This window comes from Tyto alba, unplaced genomic scaffold (assembly GCF_018691265.1).
Source record: "Tyto alba isolate M040663 unplaced genomic scaffold, T.alba_DEE_v4.0 Super-Scaffold_10, whole genome shotgun sequence".
Lineage (NCBI taxonomy): Eukaryota > Metazoa > Chordata > Aves > Strigiformes > Tytonidae > Tyto > Tyto alba.
The window spans coordinates 18,130,422-18,147,917 of record NW_024881262.1 but is presented as its reverse complement, the minus strand read 5'-3'; the positions used below and the strand labels follow the sequence as shown (position 1 = coordinate 18,147,917).

General features: G+C 40.1%; 2 protein-coding genes across 10 annotated transcripts in view; both read left to right on the top strand.

Moving 5' to 3' along the window:
• ZBTB38 (zinc finger and BTB domain containing 38) overlaps positions 1-6,393 on the top strand; it is a 53,061-nt gene extending 46,668 nt beyond the window's left edge. For all 8 annotated transcript variants that reach the window (XM_033005388.2, XM_033005391.2, XM_033005387.2 and 5 more), the window contains one exon: positions 435-6,393. In XM_033005388.2, coding sequence (XP_032861279.1) covers positions 435-4,013 — 3,579 coding nt within the window. In that variant the 3' untranslated portion in view covers positions 4,014-6,393. The remainder of the gene's footprint in view (positions 1-434) is intronic.
• Positions 6,394-9,219: 2,826 nt separating this feature from the next.
• RASA2 (RAS p21 protein activator 2) overlaps positions 9,220-17,496 on the top strand; it is a 48,987-nt gene continuing 40,710 nt past the window's right edge. Inside the window, exons 1-2 of one of the 2 annotated variants that reach the window (XM_042797246.1) lie at positions 9,220-9,326; positions 15,902-16,007. In XM_042797246.1, the coding sequence (XP_042653180.1) occupies positions 9,263-9,326; positions 15,902-16,007 (170 nt within the window). In that variant the 5' untranslated portion in view covers positions 9,220-9,262. Of the gene's footprint in view, positions 9,348-15,901; positions 16,008-17,496 lie in introns of both variants that reach the window. The other variant, XM_042797236.1, reaches the window with a different exon arrangement.

Genomic DNA, 17,496 nt, shown 5'->3' with positions numbered 1-17,496 from the left:
ATCATGTCCACCGAATACCTCAGCCACATGCTGGGGGAATTACCCCAAAGGCTCTGTGAGTCAGTCAGTGTGAACCTGAGCAGATGCACCAGCTGGCGCAGCAGAAAGCTGGTGGGTGCGGTCCCCCGTGGAAGGCATGGAATGGGCGATGGACCCACAGGGGGACAGAGAAGAGCGTCTGCCTCCTGCTGAGGAGCTACTGGTGTTCCTGCATCCCTGATCTGCACAGAGATTACCTTCAGTATTGTTGGCATGAGTGAACTTGAGATGACTTCAACTTAAAAGGCTGTGACAAAATTTTGCTCATTCTTATAATTTGAAAGCTAATCAATTTTAAAAATATATAAATATTGAACTATAGACTGTATCTGTACTTGAAACGAATGAAAAATGCTTTCTAAATCTATTTACTGTTTTTTTTTTTCTTCTCGTAGATGACAGTCATGTCCCATTCAAAGGATCTCAAGGACGACTTCCACAGTGACACTGTACTTTCCATTTTAAATGAACAGCGTATTCGGGGTATTTTATGTGATGTCACCATAATTGTGGAAGATACCAAATTTAAAGCCCATAGTAATGTGCTAGCAGCTTCAAGCCTTTACTTTAAAAACATTTTTTGGAGTCGTACTATCTGTATTTCAGGTCATGTGCTGGAGTTAGATGATCTCAAAGCTGAAGTGTTTACAGAAATACTGAATTACATCTACAGTTCCACAGTAGTTGTTAAGAGGCAGGAGACTGTAACGGACCTTGCAGCTGCAGGGAAAAAACTGGGGATATCATTTCTAGAAGATCTTACAGATATTAATTTTTCAAGTTCCCCCTGCCCCTATGCATACTGTATTAATGAAAAAGGGACTGTCAAAGAGGAAAAAAACGAAAAGAGACATGAAGACTCCGCTGTGACAAATGGACCACGAATTACGAATGCATTCTCAATTTTTGAAACGGAAAACAGTTTGTTTTCTCCACTTGATTTGAGGGCAAGCTTTAAAAAGGTATCTGAGACAATACAAGCTCCCAACATCAGCCTCGACAGAAGCGACGCTTGCAAGGATGCTGAGCCAGCCAGTACACTGGCTGAACATTCCTATGCAGTTTCTTCTGGGGGAGATTCTTTTCAAGGAACACCTTTTCTTGAGCAGGACAGCAGCCCTTCATACAAGATGGGTGAAGACCACTATGAAAATCTCCAAGCCACACCCCTCACTCAGCCGGGAAAGCAAGCATGTAGTACTCCTAAAACAGCCTTTAAGCCCCAGGGTACTGGTTTGGCTATAGCAAAAGTACCGGCCTCTACAGTAACCACTACAGAAGCCCAAAATGAAACAGTTACTGATCAGACAATTATTTCTTTTCCAAAACCTCAAAATAAAGCAGGAGATTTCCATTTACCCAGAGAAGAGGAAAACAATTCTGCTAATGTATCTGGATCCACCGCAACTGTCGTTCCACCTGTCTACAGTTGTAACTGTTGTGCACAATCATTCAATGACAGGGCATTACTCAGTACTCATCTCCAGCTCCATCCAGAGCATCAGGAAACTTTCATATGCAAATACTGCAGCAAACAATTTGCAAATCTAAATATACTAGAAAGTCATGAACAAGTCTGCATGAGATCCAGTAGCTTATCAGTTCACAATGGAAATGAACAAAATTTTGCAGATAACTATTCTGCTACAGACGGAAGGAATGGCAGTTCATTTGCAAACGCAGAGTCTCTATTGTCTGAAAACAGCATCACTGATTACTCTAACACAAACTGCACTTTACCAGAAACAGATCATTTGGTTAAAGTTGTTGATGGGCAGATACTATATACTTGCATTGTTTGCAAGCGTAGTTATGTAACACTGTCTAGCCTTCGAAGACATGCAAACGTGCATTCCTGGAGAAGAACATATCCTTGTCACTACTGCAATAAAGTATTTGCATTAGCTGAGTATCGGACCAGGCATGAGATATGGCACACTGGAGAAAGACGGTATCAGTGCATTTTCTGTCTGGAAACTTTCATGACTTACTATATACTAAAAAATCATCAGAAGTCTTTCCATGCAATTGACCATCGTCTCTCAGTAAATAAAAAGACAGCCAATGGAGGCTTAAAACCAAGTATGTACCCATACAAACTTTATCGACTTTTACCTATGAAATGCAGGCGACTACCGTATAAGTCCTACCGAAATTCTTCATATGAAAACATTCAAACAAGTAGCCAGGTTAACGAAACTGCTTCTTCTAACTGTTTCATTCCAAGTTCTCTAAGCTCTGAGCTACCACCGCTGAATTTTCAAAGTAATATAATAGCAAACAACAGAACTCTTGCCTTGGATACATCTTCATGTAATGATACAGCATCTTCCACAAATGCTCAGAATTCTTCCTCTTGGGGAGTAGGTATCTTAAATTCTGACCTGCAAAGGGACTTTTTCACAGCTGAAAAAGGAGTTTCCCCTACTGTAAATGACTCTGGTTCTCAGGAGTGTGATTCCTCAGCTGTGCCTTTAACTAATGTGAGTGAAAATTCAACCTCTGTCATCAGTTACAGCAGTTCTGCACCCTCTGTTATAATGCACAGCAGCAGAGTATCATCAGTAATAATGCACAGTAAAACAGTTGCTTCTGCAGAAAACAGTAAGACAGAATCTTCAAATAATCTACCCAGTCAGTCTGTAAATGATGACTGTAAATATGGGTCAGATAGTTATGGGAAGTGCATTACAAAATCAAAAACTATTAAGGAAAAAAAGAAAACACTGCTGTACAACAGAGCAGAAACAACTGAGGATACGCAACACGTCACAGGATCTGGAGGTTCATCTGGCAAAACAACAAATACTGTCCAAGAATCGAGTAAAACTGAAACGTATATTGCAAAGCCTGCCTTACCTGGAACATCTACTGACAGCAATGTTGCACCTCTTTGTCAAATAACAGTAAAAATTGGTAACGAGGCTATTGTCAAAAGACATATATTAGGATCTAAGCTGTTTTGTAAAAGGGGCCAAAAATCTAAACATGAGTCCAAACAAGACAACCTAACTGAGGAATCAGAAGTGGAGATAAAGGAAAGAAGCCCATCTAGGCTCTATAGCTCAGAATGCGTGGAGCTGACAGAAATGTGCGATGACGTAAGTGACCAGGACTCCAGTGATAAACCCTGGAGACCCTATTATAATTACAAACCAAAAAAGAAATCCAAACAGCTAAGAAAAATGAAAAAGACCAAATGGAGGAAAAAGCACGGAAGCAAGAACACTGTTATGGAAAGCCACAACACATGCAGTCGAGAGTATGCACTCCGGAATGCTCCTGAGGAAAAGGCAGTCAGTCAAGAAGAGAACAGAGAAATGCCCAGTCTTCATTGTGAGCTCTGTGAAAGAGATCAGTCTTCCACTGCAGAAGTTCAAGAACACGTACACTGGCATGTAGCTACTTCAAAGCCTTACATTTGTGAATTATGCCAAAAACAATTTCAAAGTCCATCCACCCTAAAAATGCATATGAGGAGTCACACTGGGGAAAAGCCCTACACTTGTAAAACCTGTGGTAAATGTTTCTCAGTTCTTGGAAATCTGCAGAAACATGAACGTATTCACCTGGGCGTCAAAGACTTTGTCTGCCAATACTGTAATAAGGCGTTCACTTTAAATGAAACACTCAAAATACATGAAAGAATTCATACTGGAGAAAAACGCTACCAATGTCAGTTCTGCTTTCAAAGCTTCTTGTATCTTTCTACCAAGAGGAACCATGAACAAAGGCATGTCCGTGACCATAATGGAAAAGGATACGCTTGCTTTCAGTGCCCCAAAATTTGCAAGACAGCAGCTGCTCTGGGAATGCACCAGAAGAAACATCTATTCAAAAGTCCAGGTCCACGAGATAGAAAAGAACAGTTTTGCAATGAAAGCACTAAACTTCTGGAAAATCCACATTTCCTTGGCTCAGAAGGAAGTGAAGTAAACAGTATACAAAATGTAACTCCAGAAGTTATACTCTGAGTGACAGCTGTGCAAAAGAGAAGAAAAATCCAAGGCTATATATCAGAGAAAATATAGATGCATTGATCAGGGAAACGTCTCCACTCAAATTAGTATCATTTACTCAGATCAAATATAGTTCGTCTAGATAGGTGTCAATATATGCAAAAGAAGGAAGAATAACACAGAAAAGAAAAACCAGTATTTGCAATAATACAAACTTAATGTGAAAGACCCAAAATACTTTTGCCACAATACACTTCTAACATGTATAGAGAGAGAAAGAAAAAAAATATGACCAACCAAAACCCTTCTACTCAGCATTACAGGAAACTAGTCACTGAACTATTTTACAGTGCTGTTTTTGAGTCAGAATCGCTGTAGGCAAAATAAATATGTAGGTTCACAGTGTACTCTGTAAAAGGAATTTTTGCTGCAGAAACTATATATTGCATTTTTTAAACAAAATGTGTTTATAAACAAAATAATTGTAATCTAGTGTATTCTAAAGTGAAAGTGGGAAATGTTTAATGAACTTGGGTATGTTGAAGTACAGTTGAGTGCTGGTGTGTTTTTCTGTAACTCAACATTTATGAAACATATTCAGGAGTTTAAACCTCTTTTCCTTTCCGTAATCAGTTTTGTAGTTACCATAATAACCATTAAGTCTGAGTGCTTTTGTTGAAAGTATTCCAGATTTATGATGTCTCTGAGACATTTAATAAAGATTTGGTGGAACTCACAATAGCCAGTCTTCCAAACTGCATAGATTCCAATGTCAGTGGCCTGGTAGAGCTATTCGGGTGCATTTGTCTAAAGAAAATTGTTCTGATGAGACAGCCTAGCTTAAAGAAATTCTGTATATAAACATCCACCTCCTGGTGGGTCTGCAGCTCCTGTCTTTTAGGAGTATTATTATTCTCAGCAGAAGAAGAGGAGACTTAGACAGTCTTCCTCCTCATCCTGAAATAATGCCAGGACAACAAATGACAGAGCAGTTCCCCGTAAATACTTTGATTTTGTAAGGAGTAGGTAAATACTCAGATTCTTGCTTCCCTATGTATCCCTGAGGCACTCGCTCTTTATAAACAGGGATACGGCCAGTTTATGGGGTTCCTCGTCATCCCCATGCCTTAAATACAACATCTAACCTTTGTATGTCCCTCCTCAGTGATCCCCCTAACCACGCCAGCATCTGGCCCCAGGCAAGCATTGTTGCAGTGTCCCTTGGCCCAGCACTGGGGGCCTGTGGCAGAGAGGGGCCTGGAAGGGGTTGCTGGAGGAAGGAAGCAGTGCTGGCCTTTCTGCCTCCCTCATCTTGCCGCACCAAAGGGTTATGGTGAGCCTCATGGCTTCACAGTTTGGTAAGGATTGGAAGAACAGGCTTCTGAAAGACATCATCAAAATACTACAATTAATATTATTTTGTGAAAAAGTGATTAATTTTAACCGAGATGAAGAGATTTAAAAGAAGTCAGAGAGGATGTATGTCTACAAGTTGCATTTTGTATGATAGGGCTCTGTTGTACTGTATCTGCATTTCCAGTTACTCATGTATGTTCATCTCTGTGAAGTGTTAAAAAAATCAAGTCAGGACAAAGGTTAGTGATCCTCAACTTCATTCTATGTGCAAATATGGTACACAGTTTGTTTACTTACTTCGTCTTCTTGCATATTTTAAAAGAAACTATAGCTTGGGTACAATAAAACTGCAATTGAAATGATAATACAGTATTGATTGAAGTAATAATATAGTCCACTTATTTATTCTATCATTGGTGAATGCTATGAACCCCTTGAGATATTTTGGTTTCATGGCAGCTTTGGTTCCATTCAAGTAAGGATAATAGAAGCAGAAACACAGAAAAGTACAATGTTTCAAAGAAAGTACACAAAGATATCTTTTAAGTGGACTTGTATGATGATAATTATAGACCAAAGCAAATAAGGTAGAATATTTATAAAGATAATTTTACAAATATTTTATATAACTGTATAGTTCATAAGAAAAATATTGATAGCTTGTGTTAGGTTTGGGGGGGTTTGTATATTTTGATAAAAACACATTGACTTTGTAACTCTGTATATTCTCTACAGTTTATAGCAAAGCAGTTTTAAGACGGCAATGTCATGTTTATAGTTCAATTGTGGCACTTTTACTACAAGTAATATGTTGCAGTAATGAGTCAAGTCTTAATGACCAAATTAGAATTAAAGTAAGTGTAAGAGAAAGTAAATACTGTACGTTGTCAAAGACTGTAATTTGCTACATAACTGCATCTGTATTTTTGTTTAGAAGAAAATATTAAATGCAGATGTTACGGATTGATAAAGAGTCTAATTTTATTTTTAGAGAGTGATTATAACTCTGTTTTTGCTTAATTAAAATAACATCTTCCTATTTTTCTGTAAGTCTCTCCATTTTTTAAATTATGTTAATACTTACATAATCTGTAAGATTCAGAGATATGTATCTTCTAATAGTTATTTCGTTAGAGGATTAAGCAACACAGTTACCAAACACTCTCTTCGTTAAGGTCAAAACAGTGAATTGAGAACACGTCAGAGCTGAAGGGAAGTGATGGTATCTCCTGGCATTGTAACATTAAGGGTGAACACAGTGCTGAGGTGAACAGAATCTGCCTGCTCAGTATCTTAAAGGACTTGGAAGACAGGTGAACTGCATTTGATACTTTGCAACATCTTGAACATGTTTTCTGAGGACCTGAAACTTTAAAAATTCTTTTCAATTCTGATAATAACCTTGCAGTATAGACTGTGTATTTTACACACTGTACTTCAAATCTTTTGGGACTACTGTCAGGGAGCATAGTTCAGAATGCAAATATCTAATTGCATAAGGAAATAGGAAGATACATACAAAATAAATTACACATATTCAAAGTATTCCTTCAGCTAAGTATCACTAGTCTGTAACTTGCATTAAAAATTAAATTTAAGCTAAATTATGCAGGTCATTTTGGGATGCTCCTTGGGAGAGATGTATAACTAATAAAAATCTGGAAGATTGCTACACGTAACATACATTTTTCTCTACTTCAAATGCTGATTAAAAATATAGGTGGATCATCTCAGAGTTTGTGCATCTAAATAAAATGTTAGCCAGTCCTCATTTATGACATAACCAAAATTAGAACAAATGTACTGAATGATATTGCTGTCTTCTGTGAAATTAGATGACACAGCTAAACTACAGGCAGAAGCATATGAAGCCATTAATTGTCATCATGCCGTGTATTTGTTCTAAACTTCCTTAATAGAGCAATTATCACTGACAGTTTAAACCTTAGCTGACATAAAAGGTTATCTCACAAGAGCAAAGATCCCCCTACTTACATCCTCACTGTTAAATGAAGATGTCTTTCCCCTAAATTTGTAAGTTAGCACACCAGTGTTTTAACTATCTCCATAGCTGAACAGAGCTGTCATACAGCTGCTCCTAAAACGTAACTTTGAGAGAGGCCAAAAATAAACATTATGCAGTTGAAACAGTATTCTGAATATAGTATGTTAGATTAAAACAAGACACTTTCAAAATAAAATGGAGTGTCGGGTACTAGACAATTAAAGTTGCACTGATAATGCCGATAGGAGGTCTGTGCTTCGAAGGAAGCTGATGCTAAATTAAACAGTAAACTCCAACTAATCATAACTTTTGAGAGTATGGGAGAACTAGAGTCACACAATCTAGCTTTTAAAATGTTGCAACCCACAGTTTAAGCATACATCTTCATTCTCACAGTTATACCCTGCTGTGTTTCTCAGATCAAAGCTCTGACTCTGCCCAGGTTAGCCTCAGCTCACCAGCCAGCGGTCAGACAGGGCAGCCAACTCAGATAGCCAACTGTAGATAATCAAATCCTCAATTTGTACTGCAGAGGAACCTCTCAATTTCTAACAGGCTATAATTTAGTTTATGCAAACTTGCGTCTTTGTGCAGATTTGGGTTTTGCATGCATACAAATACACTCGTTACTGATGTGATGAAGCAGCTTATTCCCTACCAACCCCCCCTGCTTGCCACCTTTAAACACACTCCTGTCCTCCCCCAGCCATGGCGTGGTGTGGGGGGAAGGGGCAGTAGGGGAGAAGTTGGATGCAGGAAAAGCCACCAAGGAATGAGGCACAGTAGTGCCCGACTGTCAGATGATGTGGCTCAATGCTGTATCATCATAATGGCAAGATTTGTGCAGGAAAAATATAAAATGGTCAGAGCACCACAGCAGATGACTTCAAGTAGAGACAAAGGACAGATGCTGGCCTGGAGCTTTCCAAACTCCACTTTAACAGGACAGACTGAAGGGGGCTTTCTAGGTGCAAAGTGAAAAATCCTAGACCTTTACTGTTTTCTGAAACAGCTTTAGCCCAATGAATTACCTCCATTTTAGGATTCATCAGCCACTAAAGGCTGTAACCAGTCTCTGCGCTTACAGGGCCTGGAAGCTGCTGTATCCTCAGCGTGTCACCAAATTGGACATGCCTCCTGCAGCGGCCGGCTGGGATGATTACGCAGACCTAAGAAAGACACCCACCAGCGATGTGAGAGAGGGGCGAACACCAGATGCAAACAAGATCGCAGAGTTTCAGATTAGCACCTGTATCTTCAAGAAACATTGGTGTGGAACGTGATGCAAAGGCCCCTTATATTTTGATGAAGGCGGGCTGCGGCAGGACATTATCTGTAGTTTGCCAACACCTTCAGGAGTCTTGGGACTCCAGTGAGCAAAGCCCGCGCATTCCAGCTTGCAGGCGGCACTGGAAGCTGAACCACTTCCTACTTGTTTTATGGCACTTCTTACGCGGCCAAACAGGCAAATAGAAGTGGGAGCAGAGAAGACTGAACAGAGGCCATCAGGTGCTCGTCAGAGAGACTGGCGCTCAGCATGCAGGAAGCCGAAGCAACCAGCTCCGTCACTCGTTTCAGCCGTTTAATGCGATTAATACGGTAAATGCCAGCCTTTAGCGTGCGTCGCAACTAGGGCCCCTCTGCCCCCGTGAGCGGGACAGGAAAGACCGAGGCGCTCAGGACACGGACCTGGAGCGGCGCGGCCCACCCTGGCCAGGGCCCGCCGCGCAAGGGCCTGCTGGGAGCCAGGCCCCCGCGCGCATGCGCGCCGCCGCCCCCCGCCCCGCTCGGTCTCTGGTGCCCCCCGAGGGCGGCGGCCGGCGGGGGTGGGGCGGCTCGCGGGGCCGGGCTGCTCCCTTCCCCCCGCGGCGCGCGGCACTGCGCAGGCGGCGCTGCTGGCGCGATGGCGGCCGGCGACGGCGTCGGCGACGAGGTGCGGGTGCTGCAGAACCTCCGCGGGAAGATCTGTAAGTGCGGCGGCGGCCGAGGTGGGGACTCCGCGCTCAGGCGCCCGTTGCTGCCCGGGCTCCGCGGCGCGGGCCGCCGCTCCCGCTCCTTCCCTGCGGCGGGGCGGCTGAGGCCGTGGCGCGCGGGGCCGTGAGGCGGCGCGGCGCTAGGGGGGGAGGGCGGGCAGCAGCCCCTCACGGAGGTGCCCCGTGGGCCAGGCGGCGGGGGGGCTGCGGGGGCCCGGGCCGCGCTGCGCGGCGGCGAGCAGGGGCTTTATGGCGGGCGCGGCCCGCACGTGCGGGCGGGGGCGGGCCGGGGTCTGCGCGTCCCCGGAGCCCGGCGGCGGGAGCGAGGGTGGGGCGGGCAGGGAGGTGGAGGGGAGAGGGGGGGATGCGGCGGGGCCGCTGCGGGCCCGGCGCGGCTGGCGCGGGCTTTGCTCCGGAGGCTTCCTTGAGTGAGCGGGCGAGCAGAAATGCCCCCTCCCGTCCAGACCTCGGGCATCGGAGTCTGTTTGTCAAGCAGAAATTGCGAAATTATTGATGTGCAGGAAGTTGGTGGTAGAGGGTTGTTCTGGAAACGGTCATTAATGCTTCTGTTTCTTTGTGTAACGTGTGTGCGAGTGAGAGGGAGAGAGGCCGGTGACTTTATTTTGGTGGTTAGGAAGTGCTGACTAAAAATACCTATACATTCAGTAACGTGGGAAACCAAAGGATGAGCTGGGGAGGAGGGGCCGGGGAGGAAAACAGATAGTGTGGTGCGGCTCGGGAGGACTTCAAAGCGAGTAGGAGAAACAGGATGTGCAGCGGCTTCCTGAAGGGGTATCAGAATACATTCATACAATTCAGATACAGCCCATTTATTTCCTTTCTCACGCAGTCGATCGGCTTTTTTGAGAATGAAGCGAAACAAGTTGTATTGGGCAAGGCGCTGGGATTGAGAACCGGTTGGGAAAAATCTTTTGAAGGATTAAGTTTGGTGGAGGAATGGAGTTGTATTTACTGAAGTATCGTTGTGCAGTATAGGCTTGAATATGTCTTCAGTAAATAGGTCGTTAAAATAGGAGACTGCATGAAGTATAGCTGAAGGTCATCTTGATCTAGTGTGTTAGTGATAGTGACTGCCTGTTGAGTAGACAAGGCTGAACACACGAAATTTCTGAACACAGAAATAACACATGCCAGCTTGCCTTTAAGAAAGAATACTGTTAGTTTTGGGACTGATGCGTTAATTAGTGAAGCTGACCTATTTATCGACACTGTTCTGCTTCCTAACTTTTATCATAAGGTTTTTGTCAACACTGGACGTTAGAACATTGAAGGAGTTTTACATTTTGTGATACTCGAACCTGATAAATTTTTCCATTAAGCATTTAAAGACAAACAAAAATGTCTCAAGACTTATGGGGAAACTAGTTTTATTGTCCCATTTATTTGTTCTGGATTGACCCTGCAGATGTAACTGAACATTCAAAGTTATGATACCTGGCAAAAGTAATGGTAAACTGAGGACTACAACCTGCTTCCTAGGGAATGTGTAAAAACTTGGTTGCCAAAGATGGACCCATAAGAACTGTAGGACCCCATTTGGAAAATGAGGGGAAGTAATAGCTGCAGTAAAAGGTGTGTCTTGAAACAGTGTGAAGATCACTTTGTAAAGCTACTTGTTTCTTCTAACAAAACAAAACCACTGTTTAAAAAACAAAAGGTAAGAGTCAGATATGCTGTGGAAGCTTGTAAACCCTCTAATCCCGCGTTGCTCTTTTGGCTTCTTTACACAGCAAATACTGTTTTATTTACACTTCTTGCTAGTATTTTACTAACGTGTTTTTTAGGGGAAAACCCACTGAATGAACAATAATAAATGTAATACTGTAATCTCCCTTGATCTGGAGGGATTAGCAGTAGCAGACCTCACTTTGGAAAACTGATGTTCATAATCTGTAAGAATTCCTTGTAACGTGTTTCTTAGAAGTGGAATGTTTTGGTTCCTAAGCTTTGTTGGCATTTAAACTACTACAAGACTTGACACTGACTCATTCTGGATGTATTGCATGAGGGAGTGTGGTAGTTTTAACGAAGTAATGTCAGTTCTATGTAATTCTACATGTATAGAAAACACCGTCTGCACTAAGTTCATATTTATACTGTTGTTTTACAATACACAAATAGATGGTAAAATTTAAAGTTAGTGATGTTATACAAATCATCAGGAGAGATTTAGAATTGAGGCATATACTTAAAGGTGGCTTAAGTAGCTGTTATATACCTAGAAGTAAAAAAAAAACTAGAGTAGGGACACATTTTCAGTCTCTGGTACTCTCTCGGTTTTGTGGGATGCCAGTGTTTGCAGCCAGTCTCCTGCCTCTGGTTTTCAAGAAGCAGGATGAACTGGTCTTACCAGTTCAAGACCCCATAGTATTTTTTGAAAATGTGGTATTATACTTTAGCAGGCTTCCACCAGAAATCCACTGAGGGTCTGTCTTGTCTTCATGATGACTGTTTTGTATTGGTGGCTCTATTTTATGCATCATGAGAGAAGCGCTTTACAAAGGTATGTGTATATAATGTAGTTTTAGGCATATCTCATGGTGCAGTGTTTTAAGCTGTATAACTAGCTTCTGTTTTCATTTTATGGCATACAGGGGTACATTTTTAGGCGGTAAGTGTTTTAGTTACTTTGATTCTTGGTGTGTTTACTGAAACCTGTTTTAGTGGAAAATGTCTCTGTCGTCTCCCAGAGTCCATTTGACAAAAGTCAGGACGTGTTCTTTTTTAGACTTCTTGCACTGAGTTGTTAACACGGTGTGGTTATCTTAGATTATGTTGCACTCTTGGAGTGGATTTAATTGTTGCTATATAATATGTTTAATCATGTGAAGTAAATACTTTGGAGTTTGCGTACCTAAACATCTTTTGAATTTCTTTGTTCTGGATCTCTGTCACAGGATGTATGCTAATTGCGCCCTTTCAGTTAATAGGGGTTATTGTGAATAGCATTTATCTATCTCACCTTCTGCTTTTGTGTAGTTTCTGATGCCCTGTTAACAGTGAACAAGCTTTAACTTCATGTTTTCATGTAGTGTCTACATTTAATAAATGATGTGCAGGCAAGAGAGCTTGACAGAACTGTTGAATTCGGTAGGTGGCTCCGTTGCTGTTATTACTAACTCATAATATTGTAAGTAGTGTGGAGAGTTTGAATTTATTAGATGTTGTACCCCTGATTTCCTATTGCTCTAACACTTGAGTTTTTATTGACACTGCAGTTTTTCCATTTTGTTTAGGTTTGATCTAATATTATGAAGTGAGGTTTTACAAGATATTTATATAGAGAACCTAAACAATATTTTCTAAATATTTTAAAATCCAAGCCTGTATGCATAATTGGCCAAACTGTGGTTTGTGAGGTTTTTGTTTTCTTTTGCTTTTTAATTGCTATTATTTTTTTTTTTTTTGTTCTTTTCCCAAGATAGCTGAGTAGCAATAAAGAAAGTTAGTTTAAAAGTCAGGTAACTAATTGCAATTGTGAACTCCTGTTTTTTAACAGTAAAAAAGTTGATGCTTATTATTTTAGTGGTGCATTTCATGGTTTGCCTATAGAACGACTATTAAATGTGTCATGGGAAAATAATTTCTGGTTTAAGTTAGTCTGGTGGCCAAAACTGGTGAATTGATGTTTGTTATTGCTGCTGTGTCATCACTTGCACGTTTCACCATTTGAACTGCAGGTTTAAGTATCACACTATGTAGTTTTAAACAACAGCCTTTGTGAAGAAGCTTGAAGTGTAGTTCCACAGTTAGGTCTAAAATTGATTTAATTTCTCTCTTCTTCTCGAAACAACATTATTTGGTGTTTCTGACTAACCATTCATCCTACCTACACTTTCTAAACAAACCTTTGGAAAACACTGGTGTACACTTCCTCAATATATTTCTCTCACTTTTTACCTTTTTTCCTTTGCATCCTTTGAACAGTGAAACGTATGCAGACTTCAGAATTGCAGATTACATAGTTGATGAATGTACTGAAAATCGAAACATTCAAGCAAATATCTGGTGTTGTTCATACTTGATTTTTATGTAACCATTACAGCTTTAGATTTTTGAGGAAAAAGTAAGACAATGCAATCAGTCAAAGACTTGTGCTGGTTTCTGCCCTCCCCGAAAATAAGCTTCTTGGAAAAATAGGACCACGGCTGCAAAGTCTCCCACAACTATAGATGTTTAAAGGTGTTTGGAAAGATGTGAAATCTCATGCTCTGTACTTGACCGGATGAGTGCTCTGAGGTTATTTTTAACTCAGAACTGAGAATCATCCCCCTATGCCTCCCAAAAACTTCACTAAATTTGTCCATGCTTTAACGCTAAACATGTGGGCTACAAAATAAAGGTTTTTATCTCATTAGAAAATCAAAACTTCTATTTCTTCTATTCCCTTGGGTAGAAAGTTTCTTTTAATACTGAAAGACTGCTGTATAGTACACATATAAATTGTGAATTATGTATAATTATTTAATTTTTACTCTTTTAAAAAAATACAAAACTATAAGAAATGTAATTTCCTTTCGAAGTCCACAGTACAGTGCCTTTACAGTTCTGGTTAAGTACTGTTACATCTTAAATATTTCATGTAAAAATAGGATGGTAAAGCTACAGAGTATTAACTAAAAAATAAAGATTCTTATCAGGAACAAGGGACACATACAGTTCATGCTTAATAATTTCAAACTACAGTATCAGAAGCTTTCTGGGGATTGCTAGCCTCTCATGAATTTATTTTTATATTTTCTTTAATATGCTGTATTAAAATAGCTTTTTTTTTTTTTTAAGGCAATGTTCAATCTTTCATGTTTTTCTTGGTTCTTCTGTAATATCTCACTTAAGGGTATTTTTGAGTTGAGTCTCTTTTTGGAGTCTGGCATTAAAAGCTGGTTTTGTTCATGTCTCTCAATCTGTCAACATTAAATATGGTGTTTAAAAATAATATGTATACTTCCTCCTCTCCCACATCCAAGTTGGTGAAAAGCTCATTAATGCTTCTGAGAGCACAAGTTTTAACTGTGGAAGTGTTTGTTCATGCTTTCCATCAGTGTATGTATCCCTGACATGGAAAACATCATGCATGAAGTTCAGTACCTTTTCTTGTTAAACTGTCACATTCTCTGCTCAGATACAGTTGTGGTAGCCTTTCCAATGCCAGGCATTACTTCCGTAACATTCAAGACTGTAATAATCTATTTAACAAAAAAAAGGGGGGGGGGCAGGGAGAGAGACAAGAAAATTCTGATTTTACATCTTAACGCTGTTAAGATGTAACATTATTCCACGGTGCTTCATATTTGCAGTTCTTAAAAAAGGAACATATGTATGACACTTCAAATCTAACTTCAGGCTATGGAGGTGATATGTTAGTCAGACATAAGTAATTAAAACTTTGATGTAGTTTTCATCCTATTACTTTTTAATAACTTTTATAAAGTTTAGATAACGTCGATTCTCCATTTCGTTGGGAGAGGTATTTCCAGTATCGGATAAGAATGAGTGCTACTGTAAGGGTTGTGGTTAAGATCTAACGCAGAGTACAATCCTGGTTGCCTGTGTTTAAGATAACAATTAAAGTGGAACAGGGGCAGAGAGTGGCTATTTGCCTGTTAGGAACCTCTCATATGAGAAAGGCTTGTCTTGTTTCTTTTAGCAGAATAAAAGATGAAAAGGGTCTGTTTGCTGTCTTCGAAGATGTTCAGAGGGGAAGGAAACATCCAGGGGACATAACTGTTTAAGCTAAAGGATGGTGTTGCTGTAAATAAATGCAGATATCTGCAGCATTCAGATTTTTGGAAGAGGTTTCCAGTTTGAGCACTGGGAACTGGTTTTAGTTGTATTTCTTTAGAAATAACCATTTCTGAAAAGGGCTGCCTGATGTCCAGCGTGTCTTATTGTAGTGGCCTAGACTTAATACCCAGAAAATCTTCGTACTCCTGTGTTAACAATCATCCCGTCTCATTAGAAACTTCCTTTTCTACTTGTTATGACCCATGTTGCATTTAATCAGTAGGTGATTTTCCCCTTTCTACTAGACCAGTCAATAAGGAAAAAATAAAAAAAAAATTAAAAATCAGCTGTCCATTGCAGAAAAGGAAATAAAGATTTGATGGGTAAATTCTTACTAATCAGCTTCCTTTAGCCAAAGTATTTATGGAGAGAATACCAAGTGAGCAACAGCTTAGCCAGATCATGTCTTGGTCTTATGACCTAATGCCTTATCACCTCAGGCTGCAAGCTTCTTGGATGTAGTAAGCTATGCAGGGTCAAGCCCAAGACAAGACCTCTCAAGGGAAAGTGCAGGTGCTGCAGGAAGTGGTTGGTGTTTATGAGTCAGTGTGCCATCCTCTTCCCGTCAACTCTCATTCCACCTGAAGCTAGATGTAGCAATATCTGTACATTGCTGGATCTTATGACTTGAGAATGAATATGGAAATGCATGCTAACTGAATGGAAAAGTGAATTTTGGACACAATTAAAACTGTAAAATTCTCGTGCCTAATATTTTGTGGGGTTTTCCCCCTCAATACTTACAGTATTTTTTTTATTTACAGATGATGCCAAACACTTAGTACCCAACAAAATGAGAGACTTTTTCTGTACCATAAACTTGGACCAAGAAGAAGTTTTTCGTACACAGGTGGTTGAAAAATCTTTAAGGTAAGCTTGATTTTTTTAAATGGAGATGATAAGCAAGACTGCCTCAGTTTGAATAAAACCAAGATATGTTTCTGTGTGCATGTGCTTTTGATTATACATTTTTAAAGTGAGAGCTGACTTGTGGCAGCTACTCAGAAATGTTACAGGAATATGTAAGTCTTGGGAGTAATTGAAAGAAGACAAAATTGAGGTTTGTGAGTAGTACAGTGCTTTTAAAATGAGGCATACTTAACATACTTCACTATTACTTTATTCTGTTCCACTGGGCAGTATAACATCCTTTTTCTTGCCAGGTTGATTTCAAGGGGAAGAAATCTGCTTGATACTTGTTCTCCATATCATTTCCTACTTCTGACATGCAGTTGGTCTGTATTGGAATTCTGCTTTTAGTATCTGTCTTGTAAAACCTGTTTCTAGAATGAAGGAACTGTAACTTCTCCATGTGTTAGAGTTTTGTGTGCTGTGGGATGTCCCCCTGAACAGGCCTCATTCTCTCCTGAAATTCTTGTTTTGGGAACTGTAATCTGTGCTCACACAGAATGGCTTGCTTTGCCTCCCTCAGCTGTATTTGTAGATTTTGCTACTGTCGTAGAGCCTTAAAAGCAATCAAACAAAAAAGTCATGATAACATAGCTGTAGAAGTGTAGGCACTTTGTCTTAAAAATCTGAAGTTCACTGTTGACCCATACTAAAGCATTGTTGCAGCTGTGGGGTTCAGAATGTCTGAGTGACAGTATGTTATCTGGAGGAGACATTAAACCTTCCTTGTAAACCCCAGAAAGCCGGTTAAAGCTCTTGACATTTTTTCTATTTCTTGTTGCTTCCCGTGGTTTTATTGATAGTTTTCATTCTTTGAGCCATCTCACTAGATGTTTCCAGGTGAGGAACAGTATACTGCTTACGTGGCAAATTTAAATAGGGAATTTTACTTCTTCAAAACATAATTTTAAAGCCTCCTTATGCTTTTGCATGAGAAGAAAACACCACATACATGCAATCAGGGACAAATACTTTCCTCATCTTCCTGATCTGTAACTGCTATAGTCAGATTGAAAAAATTTTCTGAATTTAACTGGCTGCAATTGAGATTGATTACCAAACCGAACTCAACTGAGTAATTCTTCAGGGAAGAATGTTAGAGACTGTACTGATAAAGCAGAAACTTAAAATCTCCCCTTCAAATAGACAGCAGTTTGGATAAAAGGGAACCCAATGTCTCTTTTAAAAAGAAAGACTTTGCTGCCTGATTTCTGACATGTTAATAATTGAAACCCTGAAAGTAACTACTGTGCTTAGCAACAAGACTGGTTACATTTAATATTTTTGCGGACATTCTTACTATATTCCATTTAGGAATTACTAAATTTATATACTTGAATCACTTGATAAGAAAAGAAATATTAACTGCATAGTAAAACATTTGATAAAATAATTGCCTTAGAGCCATCAAATTTTTGTAAGTAGTACTGAAGTTTGACTGAAACTTGAT